Source organism: Ischnura elegans, chromosome 10, assembly GCF_921293095.1.
Source record: "Ischnura elegans chromosome 10, ioIscEleg1.1, whole genome shotgun sequence".
Classification (NCBI taxonomy): Eukaryota; Metazoa; Arthropoda; class Insecta; order Odonata; family Coenagrionidae; genus Ischnura; species Ischnura elegans.
The window spans coordinates 78,947,833-78,962,838 of record NC_060255.1 but is presented as its reverse complement, the minus strand read 5'-3'; the positions used below and the strand labels follow the sequence as shown (position 1 = coordinate 78,962,838).

General features: G+C 43.7%; 1 protein-coding gene across 1 annotated transcript; it reads left to right on the top strand.

The window, feature by feature from the left end:
* Positions 1-6,659: 6,659 nt before the first annotated feature.
* Positions 6,660-8,195, top strand: LOC124166865 (myb/SANT-like DNA-binding domain-containing protein 3). The gene is made up of 2 exons (XM_046544576.1): positions 6,660-7,203; positions 7,830-8,195. Exons 1-2 carry the CDS (start codon positions 7,024-7,026, stop codon positions 8,178-8,180), a joined length of 531 nt encoding a protein of 176 aa, XP_046400532.1. The 5' UTR covers positions 6,660-7,023; the 3' UTR covers positions 8,181-8,195.
* Positions 8,196-15,006: the final 6,811 nt, after the last annotated feature.

Sequence of the window (15,006 nt, the reverse complement as noted above, 5' to 3'; positions counted from 1 at the left end):
CTCTCTTCGGTGAAGAGGTATGAATGGGTTAATAAGCAGTGACCAATTCTTAAGCGTGTTAAAACCACTTCCTCCCTGCGGACATTTCTTATAGAGGTCTGCCACGCAGTTATTACGGGCTTTATTTCCCGAAGTTTGTTATTTTGGATTTCGAGCCATTGCGTCTTCCAATTTTGTCTAATCATACCCCTCATGGCATTCCCTAAATCTTCCGCTGGCATTAACTGAAAATCTGTATCCGGAGACCTGAGCGCATCTTTGGCTGCAGAGTCTGCTTTCTCATTCCCTGGTATGCCCGCATGTCCAGGGACCCAAGCGAAGCTTATAGTGGTCCCTTTTTTACTCAGGGATAACAGAGTGCTTTGTATGTCCTGAACAATGGGGTGACAAGGAGAATAAAGGGATATGGATTGGAGAGCACTGTAAGAATCTGTACAGATCATAAATGACGCAACACTGTTTTTAATGGATCGGAGAGCAATCCTAATGGCAGTGAGCTCAGCCGTAAAAATGGAACAGTACGGATGCAATTTTGCCTTAAGGACTCCATGATATGGGGATACCACAGCGCACCCACAGGCGGTATCCGATTTCGAACCGTCAGTGTATACGAACGTAGATTCGGAGTTTTCGGCGCGGAATTCCTTGAAAAGTTGTTGGTATTCTCCCGGCATAGTAGTAGATTTAGAGCAGCGAGTAAGATCAAGTCTCAAAGCTGGCCGGGGAATTAACCACGGCGGCACGTTGCTGTACCCAGTGGGGTACGTGGCGGGCAAGGTAAAATTGCGTTCTGCGATTAGGTTTCTGAAGCGAACACTTAGAGGTTTAGTGGATCTTGTCTTTCGGTTAAAAAGGTCTAAAAGCAGTGGGTGAGAAATAATGTTAAAACAGGGGTGGTTCGGCGCGGATAAAATTTTTGTGGCATAATTGCACATCAACGTCTCTCTGCGATTGACTAGGGGAAGCTCTCCTGTATCGGCGTAAATGCTCAAGACAGGGGAGGTCCTGAAGGCACCGGTTGCTAAACGCAGTCCCGTATTATGAACCGTCGAGAGCGGTTTCATGTAGGTCTCACGGGCGGATGAGTACACAATCGATCCGTAGTCTAGCCTTGAACGTACTAATGCTCGATACAGCATAAGCATTGAGGTACGATCCGCGCCCCATGTCGAATGTGACAGAAACCGTAAAATGTTCAGAACTTTGAAGCATTTGTCTCTTAGAGCTCGGAAATGTTCGCGCCAATTCAGGCGCCGGTCCAATGTCATACCCAGAAATCGGGCGTTCTCAACGTAAGGAAGCTCATTACCATTGAGATATAGGGACGGTGGGGCTTGTACACCCCGTCCTCGGTAAAAGTGAATGCATTTCGTTTTCTCAGTAGAGAAACGGAATCCATTCCTCTGAGACCAAACGGAGAGCTTATTCAGAGTCAGCTGGATCAGCCTAGAGGCATTCGTTAATTTTGATGACCTGCAGAAAATAGCGAGGTCATCAACAAACAAGGAGCCCATAACTGGGGAGCGGATACACTCGGTCACATCGTTTATCGCAATGGCAAATAGGGTCACGCTCAGTACGGACCCCTGGGGTACTCCATTTTCTTGTGGATATAAGGTAGATAGATATTCACCTATTCTAACTTTAAAAACTCGGGCATACAGAAAGTTTTTAATGAAAATAGGTAGATTTCCTTTAAACCCCCATTTATCAAGTGTCTTCAGAATTTTGTACCGCCAAACACGGTCATACGCTTTCTCTAAGTCGAAGAACACGCCAATTACGTTTTGCCGCAAGAGAAATGCTTCCTGAATGAAACTGTCAGTCCTGACGAGATGGTCGGAGGTTGACCTACCCCGTCGAAAGCCGCACTGGATATCCGAAAGAAGGTTCCGCCGCTCCAACCACCAAACGAGACGACGGTTGACCATTCTTTCCATCACCTTGCATACGCAGCTGGTGAGAGATATCGGTCTATAGCTGTTTGGGTCCGATCCATCTTTTCCTTGTTTAAGGATGGGTACGACTATGGACTCCCTCCAAGGGTCTGGAAAACTACCCTCTGACCAAATTTGGTTAAGGGATCGCAGCATATGGGGGAGTGCTTCTTTGGGAAGATTTCTTAGAAAAGCGTTATGCACCTTATCTATTCCTGGTGAGCCGTCACGGGATTCGAGGATGGCGGAGGTCAACTCCCACAGAGAAAAGGGGTCGTTGTAAACCTCGCCAGAGTCTCTCGGGTTAAAGGTAAGAGGTAAAGTCTCATTCTGCTCTTTCAGTGTTCTAAATGGTTCGTCGTAGCTGCCGTTACGACTTGTCTCCGCAAGTCGACGTCCAAAGCACTCGCTTATTTCGGGAGGTGTCGTCAGAACTCGGTCAGTCTCCTTCAGGGATGAAATTGCAGGGTTGTGGTTAGACCCAGAGATGCTTTTAATCTTCCTCCAGATGTTGGATATGGGAGTCCTGTGGTTTATAGAACACACAAACTCCTCCCATGAAGCTTTCTTGGCCTCCTTAACCACTTGCCGAGCTTTCGCTCTGAGGCGCCGGAAGGCGGTGAGATTTGTCGCCGTAGGATATTTGCTAAAGATTCGGAGTGCCCTCTTTCGCACCTGTATAGCTTTTGCGCACTCCTCGTTCCACCAAGGAACTGTGGGCCTGTGAGATTTGCATTTAGAACGGGGTACGGTGGAATTTGCGGCTTCTAGAATGTTATCTGTGAGTACTTTTATGTTCCCCACACCATTCACATTGTCGTCGTGGTTAAAATAAAAATTTCTTTTAAAAAGAGACCAATTGGCCTTGCGGACAACCCAATTGCTTGGTTGAGTCGGACGATGGATAAAACCGCCACCTTTAGGGGTACTGGAATTCCATTGTATCTGTTCTGTAGCATCCCTGATTAATTTATTTGTAGTGTGTGTGGAATAAGTTGCAATTTTATCAAGTATGTTTGTATAAAGAGTTTTAGTGTTGTAAATTACTGTACATATGTTTCTTCCTTTTAAGTGTTGATAGCTAAACCTCTGAGCTGTATTCACCTATGGTGATATATCACATGAAAATTGATGATTGTATTTTACTGTTACTCATAACAAGCTTCAGTGAAAATTAAATTTCATATTCATGCAATTTATTGCCTATCTAATTTCTCTAAGGACTACATCCACCTACCTCTCATATGCTCAGAATATCTTAGAATGTACTTTTCATGTTGATTTAATGTAAAAAGGAGCCATTCCAGGATTCAGGAAAGGAGAATGCAATTATGCATTAGTTGTTTAACCTTCTATCAAAGGCATTAAGTTTAGATAGAGCAAACCTGTTAATTCTAATATGGGTGCCTACATATACTGAGAACCGGATATTATTTTAATCTTTTCCATAAAGCCTTATATTCTTTGTTATATGCATCATACCATGCAACCTTGGACAGCAGAGGCTACTTATGTGGTTTCAAGTAGGATTGGGGAAGCTGCTGAAGTGATAGATTTTCTCCTCTCTACGCTCAAAAATATAGTAAAATATGCTTGGAAAAGAATAAATTTCACCATTAATGGGAATCCGTTATCATTATTGTATGTGAGATTACATTATGACATGAGGTTATCGGCAGGGAGTTTCTTTTTAAATCCCGCGAAAAAATCGGTATTTCAAGGTAATAAGAAACTTTTTTTTGATCCGCATAAACCGAAATGCTTCATTTTATTATGGTATAATTAGCAATTCTTCGTATTAAAGGTAAATATTGATATCGCTGAGCACAATATTCTTGGTTTTTATGCCGATGCGATTAAAAAGATTTGAACGCCGCCACTTTTTTTGCCACATAGCACGTGACCTCATGTTTCCTTCACCGCCCGCCTATGCTTCAGTAATGGAAAGCGCCATCTAGCTATATTCAAGGTGTATGGGTTAAGGTAGGAGGCAGCGCGTCGAAGGATAGGAGTTCAATTCCCTTCTGCAGCGATTATTTTTTTCTCTGTTGAAGTATCGCGTACTGCAATGTAACTCAGAAAGGTGCAACAATAGGAACTGCTTGTCATTTTCGTACCAAATTAAATGGTGTTATAAAAATAACAGAGCACGTGCAAAACTGATAACAAACTAACAATATTGTTTTGCGTTATTTTAACGTACATAACTCAAGCAATTAATAATAATGGACACTATTCAACCTAATTTAATCGCTGTATTTCCTTTCAGCGTACCTCCTCTTTTACGGAAAATTTGTAACACGTTTACGGCATATCATAAAGGCCGTAACATCATTTATGATGATCAATATTCATATTTAATTGAGATACCGAATGAAAATATGACAATTTGGTTACACAATTGAGTAAGTAAACTATATGTCGTTGAAAAAAATGATAGATTTCGCGACTGCCTGTAGTTTAGTTCTAACGAACAATCAACTATGCTCTCACGAGAATGAAAGAACAAACTAGTTCAAAATTTTCCTTCATTCCCGTAATTTGCTCAAAACGACAGGGTATAACATAAAAAAACTACATACGGACAATTCTAAAATAATTTTACCCCGCAACAACGTCAATTATGTGACAATGTATCAATTAGCACTTATTTATGCCCGTATATACCTTTCGCCTCCCTTGTGAAGTGTCAAACCTTGCGGGAGGTTATTTTCGCTGCTAACTTGTCTCTTGAAAATTGTGACGTTTTCTCGTTTCCCGTTTAGGATGACTGTTGACGTCATACCAAAAGCGGAACGCTTTCCGATAGTATGTGTGAAACGCACGGAAGACGAGCGTAGGATAGGTTCCCGATCGACTCGGAATGAATCCGTTTCCGACGCCGCCAATCCTATGAGACTCTGAAACACCCCCCTGATGTTTCTGAGGCCGTCCGTCCCTCTAGCGGAAACATGAAATTTACGCCACCTTCCATAAATAAAATCTCGTCACAAGAATGGCGAATCCACTTACTTTCAAGTGTCTCCAGAGGTGGAGAAGTGAAGACGTCGTCACCTGAAAACCTATAATGAACTTCAATGTTGAACAATTGAAATCTCTTTCCCATCGAAATTATTAACTTTTATGACATCAAAAATTCCCCTTATGTGCTCCAGAAAATCTATTTGGAATGGAGCTCCCATGCATGCCCTATTATAAATTTTTGCATCTACCCTCCTACATGAGTTATAAAAAAATGAGTTTATTTGTCAAAAACTTTGCCAACATCTGACATAAAAGCATGACGTGCCTCCTGTTTTTTTAAGTAACCAACCCAGGGATACCTGGTATCAATAGCACAGGCTACTGTAAAGCTTAATACAGGACTTGCAAAGTTAACTTTCATTTTTCTTTTTCGTCGAATGTGAGCATAAGAGATTTTACTTCATGTGTACGAAATGTCAGAAAGTATTTGCCAAAACTATGAGTCATTCGATTCGGCAATATCACTCACGGAAATGGTTTTGATGAAACGGTTCAAGCGTATCATAATTAGAGGTAAAAGGAATAGGGGGTGCCCGTATTGTTTAGTTTGGATGTTCAAGAGCACATTAAACTTTAGCTCAGCGTAAGATCAAATTTTGTTGGCGATGAAAACCCGTTTTTATTTGGAAAGCTCCACCTCAAAACACCTCTATGTGGTTACAAGACACTTGAGAAATATGTAAAAGCATGTAGAGCAGCAAATCCAAAGGCTATTACATCTACCAGACTAAGGAAACACCTAGCAACTACTTCACAGATTTTCAATATGACTGATAATGATATTGAACAACTTGCAACTTTCATGGGCCACACAGAGGGCATACATAGACAGTCCTTCAGACTGCCTGATAATGTCTATCAAACAGCAAAAATTTCCAAGATTTTACTTTCAATGGAAAAAGGGGAGGCTGCAGACTTCGAATTCAAGAATTTGGATGAAATAGATATTGAATTAGGGGAGGAATTGCCTCTAGACGGCAACAGTAATGAATATGCTGATGATGATTTTCCAGCTGATGATGATTTTCCAGCTGATGATGATTTTCCAGCTGATGACGATTTTCCAGCTGATGACGATTTTCCAGCTGATGACGATTTTCCAGCTGATGACGATTTTCCAGCTGATGACGATTTTCCAGCTGATGACGATTTTCCAGCTGATTTTGATGAGACAGAAGAGAGTTTCAATCCTGGGGCCCTATGCTCCTAAGTGCAAGAGGTCCTCCCTTACGGTCTTCGTTTCGTGCGGTCCCACCCGTAGGGGTAGCGAACGAAGGGGAAATCGGTATGCTCCAGTCCCCTACGGATAGAACCGTGCGAGGGGAGCTGCTTTACGTACGGCAAGAGTTGGCAACGTCAGGCCAAGAAGACATGCGAAAGACTTCAGCCAATCACAGCCTCCAAAATCCGTGATTCACTCATTTCCGCGAAACTTTGTTTTGAATTCTCCTTCCACCCTCACAAACAATGTAGCTGTAATCCCTTGGAGTAGAAATGCAGTTTGGTGAGTTTGCTCATTTTAAGAAGTAGGTGCCATACAAGCGCAACGTGAAGAATGGCGAAACTGAATGAGGAGCAGAATTTGTCGAAGGTCAGCAGATTTTAAACATACCTAGTGCTTATTTTTGTAAATGCTAACGGATAATCAAATTCTTACGATATAAATATTTTATCTTACAGGTAACGATAATATCGCGAAAGAAAAATTCACCTCCAAATTTGGGGCAAAAGATGCGGCCGACGCATGGCGTGAGGTGACGATGAAATTAAATTCTTGTGGTGGTGCGGTGAAGCAGTGGAAGGAGTGGAGGAAAGTAAGGGCCGCATTTTTAAACGAATCTCTTTCTCTTACTCTTCGCCGGAGTGGGGAGAGTTAGAGATGTATCTCCACCTACTATTCGCAGTCAAGAACGTTCCTACAACGAAAGCAATCTCTTCCTCTTCGAAGTAGTGAGTGTTGAGTTGATCGCTGAAATTCTCATATCTACGTCACGCGTCCTTGACGTTTCGTGTGACGTTTGCTGCCCACAGTTCATTGCGCGAAACAGAAACAGACAGAAAGATGGAGGACCGACGTATGGTTCGGCTCACAAGGGAAGAGACGAAGTTGTTGGTTGACATCATAGTTAAGCATCAGGAGGTTTTGGAGAGCAAGAAGACGGATGCATTATCAAATGCGAAGAAGGCGAAAGCCTGGTTGGATGTGCAGGAAGAATTTAATTCTAATGAATTTGTGCGGAAGGTAAGTAACTTAGGAAGTATGATGGTTATGAATGTATTGTGCGATTGTAGGAAAGGTTCTGCATAATTCGTATAACTCTGTTCAGAAGAAGGACTTTTTTGAACGCTACTAAAGTTCCTGGATCATTCATTGGCTTCGGGGTTTAGAATCGGTTGATAAATCTTTGAAGTTTGTTTTCCATTCTTTGCTGGAATCCTCAAGTGCATTTTGGTAGTAGATTGCAAAAAACCTTTGTGATTATGTCCCTGTCAGAGATTCACTTGTAACGTATTTCCCTTCATTAGCAATGCAAGATGAAGTATGATTCACGCCATGCAATACAAATAAATGTTACTTTCCAACGCCGAAACCAAAAGCTTCACAACAATAATTCCATGTTATGGAATGCTATTGGAATTATTGTTGTGAGCTTTTGGTATCGGCGTGGTAGCGGTAATGATAACAACTACTCCACAATGGTGGTGGAATAGTTGTAATTGTTTTTTTCGTGGTAAAGTAAGCAATGTTTTTGATAAACGTAGCATTATAAATTTTGGCTGTAGTGATGGATATTGATTTTTAGTTTGTCCAGTAATTTATTTTGTGTCGTAAACCTCAATGTTACCGATAATTTCTCGCTCTTATAGCGCACCGCCAAGCAATTGAGGAAGAGTTGGGATAACCTGAAGATGAGAAAGAGGAAAGAGCTGGCTGATGAAAGGCAGGAGAGGATGAGGACTGGTGGCGGACCTATGCCGTCCACCAGTCGGGAAGATTTGCCCCCAGAGATGGAAATAGCTATGCCGTCCATCTCCTACTCACCGTTGAATGCTGGGGATTGTGACGAGTTGCCGGTCCCTAGCGTTTCCACGGTGGGTAGGGTTGGGACCTCGGAGTGTTTGCTTCCTCTCAACGTTTCTGAGATATCAGGCAAGTTGATTGAAAATAAGGATTATGTATCTATCATTAATGGAGGGAATTCCATAGTGTCACACTGAGATTAACAACAATTAAAAAAATTATCACATATAACATCTGCCAGCCAAAAATTAGTAATGGTGTACAGTATCATGATTTTGCATGAAAGAATAACACTTCTTTAAAGAGAAATTTAACTGTATCCTACTAGCCGTTGTGTTTTGTGTTCTTATTTTCCTGCGACTTATGGAAGTTGTTATTGGATATCAATATATAATTATAATGACTAAGGTTAAGTTGAGTTTCTTGACACCATTTCCAGGAATGTAATCGGATGTTTATCATTAGTTAATGGTAAACTTTATGATATTTCCTCAGATTTTGAGGACAGACCGGTAGAGGAATCATACACTCCGAGGATGCAAGGTGCAGGGACCTCTTCCAGTTCGAAAAGGACACGATTTACCAGGGAAGCGGCCATTGAGGAGATGAAAGCTAGGCTGGAGCACATGGCACCTTATAATGAAAAGGAGGATGCCATCCAGCGGATCCGGAAGAGAGAAGCAGAGATTGCATGCGCAATCAAGGAACAGGAGCTAGCCAACGCCAAGGCTGCTGGAAAGACCATCCAGATGGAGGAGGAATTCAAGAGGCGTATCGTAAGTATACAGCTTCAAACGGAGGAGGCGAAGCTGAAGCGTGTGGTACTTGTTATGATATATTACTATGCTGAAGATAAAACAAGTTTAGTAACAGCCAAATACAAGAGTAGAATCTTAAATGTGAACATGAGGCAATAATCATTCCTATTGTATGCGTATGTATTGTAGGCCTCTATCTGCGTGGAAATTAATTTAATGTTTTATGTATTATACATACTAAAATTTATCTAGCAGGCACATCCATGGACCATCGGACCATGTTATGCCCTTTCAATTTGTCCATTTCATATTTGTGAGGAAATACAATGTCATGGAAAAATAATCATGAACGATGAATAGGCAATCAGAAAAAATGGGCTTTGACAATTAAATTTTAGGAAATAAATAAAATTAAACAATTCTGTATTGAAATTAGCATCATTTAAAGAAAACCTTAGCAAAATTACTTTAAACTAAATTTAAAATATTAATTTTATGAGTGATAATTATCACTCGTTCCTTTACATTTCTTCCAAGACAATTTTTGCATAATGAGTAGTAGTAGTGTTTATTTTATAGGGTGCGTCGGCGGCTAAGGCCATTTTGCACCACTCACTGACTGGTATTGATAAAGGGGATTAGGCCCGTTCTGAAATTAACGTGTCAATAATTTACAAGAGGTATCATTTATATTTTATTGAAAAGTCGAGTTGAGTGTAGGAATGCTATCAGTCGGGAAATGTTTTCGGGAGTGTCTCCTAGTACCTCAGCTAGGTTGACTCCGAGGTTGTGATTCACCCGTGCAGTACGATATCTTGCACAGTCCGTCAGGATATGTCGCACTGTTAGTGGACAATCGCAATTTAAGCATTGGGGCTGTATTCTCTCTTCGGTGAAGAGGTATGAATGGGTTAATAAGCAGTGACCAATTCTTAAGCGTGTTAAAACCACTTCCTCCCTGCGGACATTTCTTATAGAGGTCTGCCACGCAGTTATTACGGGCTTTATTTCCCGAAGTTTGTTATTTTGGATTTCGAGCCATTGCGTCTTCCAATTTTGTCTAATCATACCCCTCATGGCATTCCCTAAATCTTCCGCTGGCATTAACTGAAAATCTGTATCCGGAGACCTGAGCGCATCTTTGGCTGCAGAGTCTGCTTTCTCATTCCCTGGTATGCCCACATGTCCAGGGACCCAAGCGAAGCTTATAGTGGTCCCTTTTTTACTCAGGGATAACAGAGTGCTTTGTATGTCCTGAACAATGGGGTGACAAGGAGAATAAAGAGATATGGATTGGAGAGCACTGTAAGAATCTGTACAGATCATAAATGACGCAACACTGTTTTTAATGGATCGGAGAGCAATCCTAATGGCAGTGAGCTCAGCCGTAAAAATGGAACAGTACGGATGCAATTTTGCCTTGAGGACTCCATGATATGGGGATACCACAGCGCACCCACAGGCGGTATCCGATTTCGAACCGTCAGTGTATACGAACGTAGATTCGGAGTTTTCGGCGCGGAATTTCTTGAAAAGTTGTTGGTATTCTCCCGGCATAGTAGTAGATTTAGAGCAGCGAGTAAGATCAAGTCTCAAAGCTGGCCGGGGAATTAACCACGGCGGCACGTTGCTGTACCCAGTGGGGTACGTGGCGGGCAAGGTAAAATTGCGTTCTGCGATTAGGTTTCTGAAGCGAACACTTAGAGGTTTAGTGGATCTTGTCTTTCGGTTAAAAAGGTCTAAAAGCAGTGGGTGAGAAATAATGTTAAAACAGGGGTGGTTCGGCGCGGATAAAATTTTTGTGGCATAATTGCACATCAACGTCTCTCTGCGATTGACTAGGGGAGGCTCTCCTGTATCGGCGTAAATGCTCAAGACAGGGGAGGTCCTGAAGGCACCGGTTGCTAAACGCAGTCCCGTATTATGAACCGTCGAGAGCGGTTTCATGTAGGTCTCACGGGCGGATGAGTACACAATCGATCCGTAGTCTAGCCTTGAACGTACTAATGCTCGATACAGCATAAGCATTGAGGTACGATCCGCGCCCCATGTCGAATGTGACAGAAACCGTAAAATGTTCAGAACTTTGAAGCATTTGTCTCTTAGAGCTCGGAAATGTTCGCGCCAATTCAGGCGCCGGTCCAATGTCATACCCAGAAATCGGGCGTTCTCAACGTAAGGAAGCTCATTACCATTGAGATATAGGGACGGTGGGGCTTGTACACCCCGTCCTCGGTAAAAGTGAATGCATTTCGTTTTCTCAGTAGAGAAACGGAATCCATTCCTCTGAGACCAAACGGAGAGCTTATTCAGAGTCAGCTGGATCAGCCTAGAGGCATTCGTTAATTTTGATGACCTGCAGAAAATTGCGAGGTCATCAACAAACAAGGAGCCCATAACTGGGGAGCGGATACACTCGGTCACATCGTTTATCGCAATGGCAAATAGGGTCACGCTCAGTACGGACCCCTGGGGTACTCCATTTTCTTGTGGATATAAGGTAGATAGATATTCACCTATTCTAACTTTAAAAACTCGGGCATACAGAAAATTTTTAATGAAAATAGGTAGATTTCCTTTAAACCCCCATTTATCAAGTGTCTTCAGAATTTTGTACCGCCAAACACGGTCATACGCTTTCTCTAAGTCGAAGAACACGCCAATTACGTTTTGCCGCAAGAGAAATGCTTCCTGAATGAAACTGTCAGTCCTGACGAGATGGTCGGAGGTTGACCTACCCCGTCGAAAGCCGCACTGGATATCCGAAAGAAGGTTCCGCCGCTCCAACCACCAAACGAGACGACGGTTGACCATTCTTTCCATCACCTTGCATACGCAGCTGGTGAGAGATATCGGTCTATAGTTGTTTGGGTCCGATCCATCTTTTCCTTGTTTAAGGATGGGTACGACTATGGACTCCCTCCAAGGGTCTGGAAAACTACCCTCTGACCAAATTTGGTTAAGGGATCGCAGCATATGGGGGAGTGCTTCTTTGGGAAGATTTCTTAGAAAAGCGTTATGCACAGTATCTATACCTGGAGAGCCGTCACGGGATTCGAGGATGGCGGAGGTCAACTCCCACAGAGAAAAGGGGTCGTTGTAAACCTCGCCAGAGTCTCTCGGGTTAAAGGTAAGAGGTATCGTCTCATTCTGATCTTTCAGTGTTCTAAATGGTTCGTCGTAGCTGCCGTTACGACTCGTCTCCGCAAGTCGACGTCCAAAGCACTCGCTTATTTCGGGAGGTGTCGTCAGAACTCGGTCAGTCTCCTTCAGGGATGAAATTGCAGGGTTGTGGTTAGACCCAGAGATGCTTTTAATCTTCCTCCAGATGTTGGATATGGGAGTCCTGTGGTTTATAGAACACACAAACTCCTCCCACGAAGCTTTCTTGGCCTCCTTAACCACTTGCCGAGCTTTCGCTCTGAGGCGCCGGAAGGCGGTGAGATTTGTCGCCGTAGGATATTTGCTAAAGATTCGGAGTGCCCTCTTTCGCACCTGTATAGCTTTTGCGCACTCCTCGTTCCACCAAGGAACTGTGGGCCTGTGAGATTTGCATTTAGAACGGGGTACGGTGGAATTTGCGGCTTCTAGAATGTTATCTGTGAGTACTTTTATGTTCCCCACACCATTCACATTGTCGTCGTGGTTAAAATAAAAATTTCTTTTAAAAAGAGACCAATTGGCCTTGCGGACAACCCAATTGCTTGGTTGAGTCGGACGGTGGATAAAACCGCCACCTTTAGTTATTAAAATAGGGTAGTGGTCGCTACCGCATAAATCTTTATGTACGGACCACTCAAGCCTAGGCATTAGGCCACCTGTCGTAATACTTAAGTCGATACACGAGAAGGTACCGTTGAAGCTGTTGAATCGAGTTTTTTCACCGGTGTTTAGTAAAAACAAGTTAAGGTCATTGATAAAATTTGTGACTATGTGTCCCCTTTGATTGCACTGAGTTCTTGAGCTACCCCATAGGGTGTCGTGTGCGTTGAAGTCACCCATTAAAACATAGGGCCGAGGTAACTGACGAACGAGGGATTCTAAATTAACTCGACTCACAGGTGCACCTTCCGGCAGATATACGTTGCAGAGAGTAATTGCCTCGGGTGCGTGTACTGTCACTGCAATTGCCTGCAGCGGAGTGTCCAATTGCACTCGTGAGGTGTATAGGGCCTCCCGAATAGCAATTGCCACTCCACCCTGGGCTCGCTGACCACTGGTGTCGTCAAGTCTAAAAAATTTACAACCTTTTAAAACGGTCTTGTCTGTCAGCTTAAAATGCGTCTCTTGCAGGCATATGCAGACGGGGTTATAGTCTCTAATTAAAACAACCAGCTCCTCCTTGTGCCTATAAAAACCATTCATATTCCATTGTAGAATAAAATTCATGGTTTAAATTGTTAAAATAAATAAATAAATAGGTTAAAATCTGGAAATGTACGTATGTACACAGTGAGCGGAGGATCAACGTTTTAACCGCTGTTTCCTCTGCTTTATCCTGGCCTGGAACACTTCTGTGTCCGAGACACAGAGGTCTTCTTCCATGGCATCATATTGTGCATCTTTAGAGGATGTGGGTGGGGGTGTTTTATCCCGCTTATTCCCAGCATCCTCAGAAGTAGATTTTGGGTTTTTCTTAGGGGAAACCGCCTTAGAATGACTTTTCCTGTCTGTGACTTTATTAATTTGCTTTTCTGTTTTTTTTTGTTCTCGTGTGGGCATCTTCGTGCTCTCAATGCGAAAATCATTATAAGTCTGAGTAGAGATGGTACATGTAGTTTTTTTAGTGGTGGTTGCGACTATTTGCGAATACGATTTTGAAAATGTTGGGGCCATCTGTGACCGGTATTTCATTCGTGCCTCGGAGTAGGGGATTCTTTCCAGGGTCTTTATTTCCATTATCCTCCTTTCATCTTTCATGACGGGACAATCTCGGGAGTACGATGGATGCGTGCCCTCGCAGTTGACGCAGTAAGGCTCCGATGAACATTTCTCACCGTCATGCTTGTCCTTGCCACAGCGCGGGCAGGTGTTCTTGCCCTCACATCGCGGTGCGATGTGGCCGAATTTTTGGCATTGAAAGCAACGCATCGGGTTGGGAAAGAAAGGTCTCACAGGTACCGATTCATAGCCTAGGTAGACTTTGCTCGGGATTTTATCCAAACCGAACGTGAGGATTACCGAGGTAGTATTAATCACTTCACCGTTACGCTTCGTTGTAAGTCGTCGACAATCAATGACACCCTGGGAAGCCATCTCCTTCTTAATTTCGTCTGGTTCGACATATAGTAGGTCGTAGTGGCTTATCACACCCCTAGATGTATTTAGAGTACGGTGGATCTCGACATTGATTGGTATATCGTGCAACTTTTCTACTTTTAACAATTTTTCGGCTTGTACGTTATTGGCTGTTTCGATTAATAGGGAACCATCTCTAAGTTTCTTTACTGAGTTTGGCTCTCCTGGAATGATGGCTTGAAGTGCTTTTTTAATGAAGAAGGGAGAAACCTTTTTCAAATTTTCGCCGTCCTTGGAGCATTTCAATGACAGAAACCGTTTTGCTCTTTCGAATAACTGTTCTCCTCCGCCCGTGTCCGGGCGGGATCTCTTTGGTGGAGGAAGAATTTCAGACTCCATGCTACGTTATATTTCATCCCCTGGGCTCCCCACCCACCACGGAGCCACACATTCGGGACGCCACACCGAGATTCGGTGTGGTCGCCAGGGCTACCCAAGGGACATAGGAACCTTCGAAAGGGGGTCTCTTTCGGGTTAGAACCTCCAGCGCGGGGGCCCTCCGAACCCACACGCCTTCAGCCGCCCTACGGAGACCCCCATATCTCCAGCACTAACCCGTCCTGGCGTACGCTCGGAAGGAGCCGCCAAGCTCCCCAGCCGCCAGGAGCCGATTGACCGAGCTGGGCTCTTCTCGGCCGCCCGTTTTGCGGGGAATCCAGGGCCGAAGTGGGGTGTTGAACTCCGGCCCATACCGGGTATCCGACGCCCAGCTGGGTGCCGGAGAGCTCACCCACCAGGATCCCCTTCTCCCCCACGTACGGGTCTCCACGCACGGCAAACACGTGGGTGATTCTGGACGCCAGATCTTACGGCTACTCAGAGCAGCAGAGTCACATGCTGTCTGGACACTATCCAAGCGAGCGACGGGGTTTTTTAACGAGCTTTTCTCCTCGGTGGGCTCGGGTCCGTGGGGGCGCGGCTCCCCAAAGGAAGAGATAACTCTCCTCCCCCCGTGCGGGGATTGCAT

Excerpts from the sequence above, each read along its gene's own strand:
- LOC124166865 (XM_046544576.1), top strand. The coding sequence starts at position 7,024 with ATGGAGGACCGACGTATGGTTCGGCTCACAAGGGAAGAGACGAAGTTG. Across the intron at positions 7,204-7,829 it reads CTAATGAATTTGTGCGGAAG|CGCACCGCCAAGCAATTGAG; the intron begins GTAAGTAACTTA and ends TCGCTCTTATAG.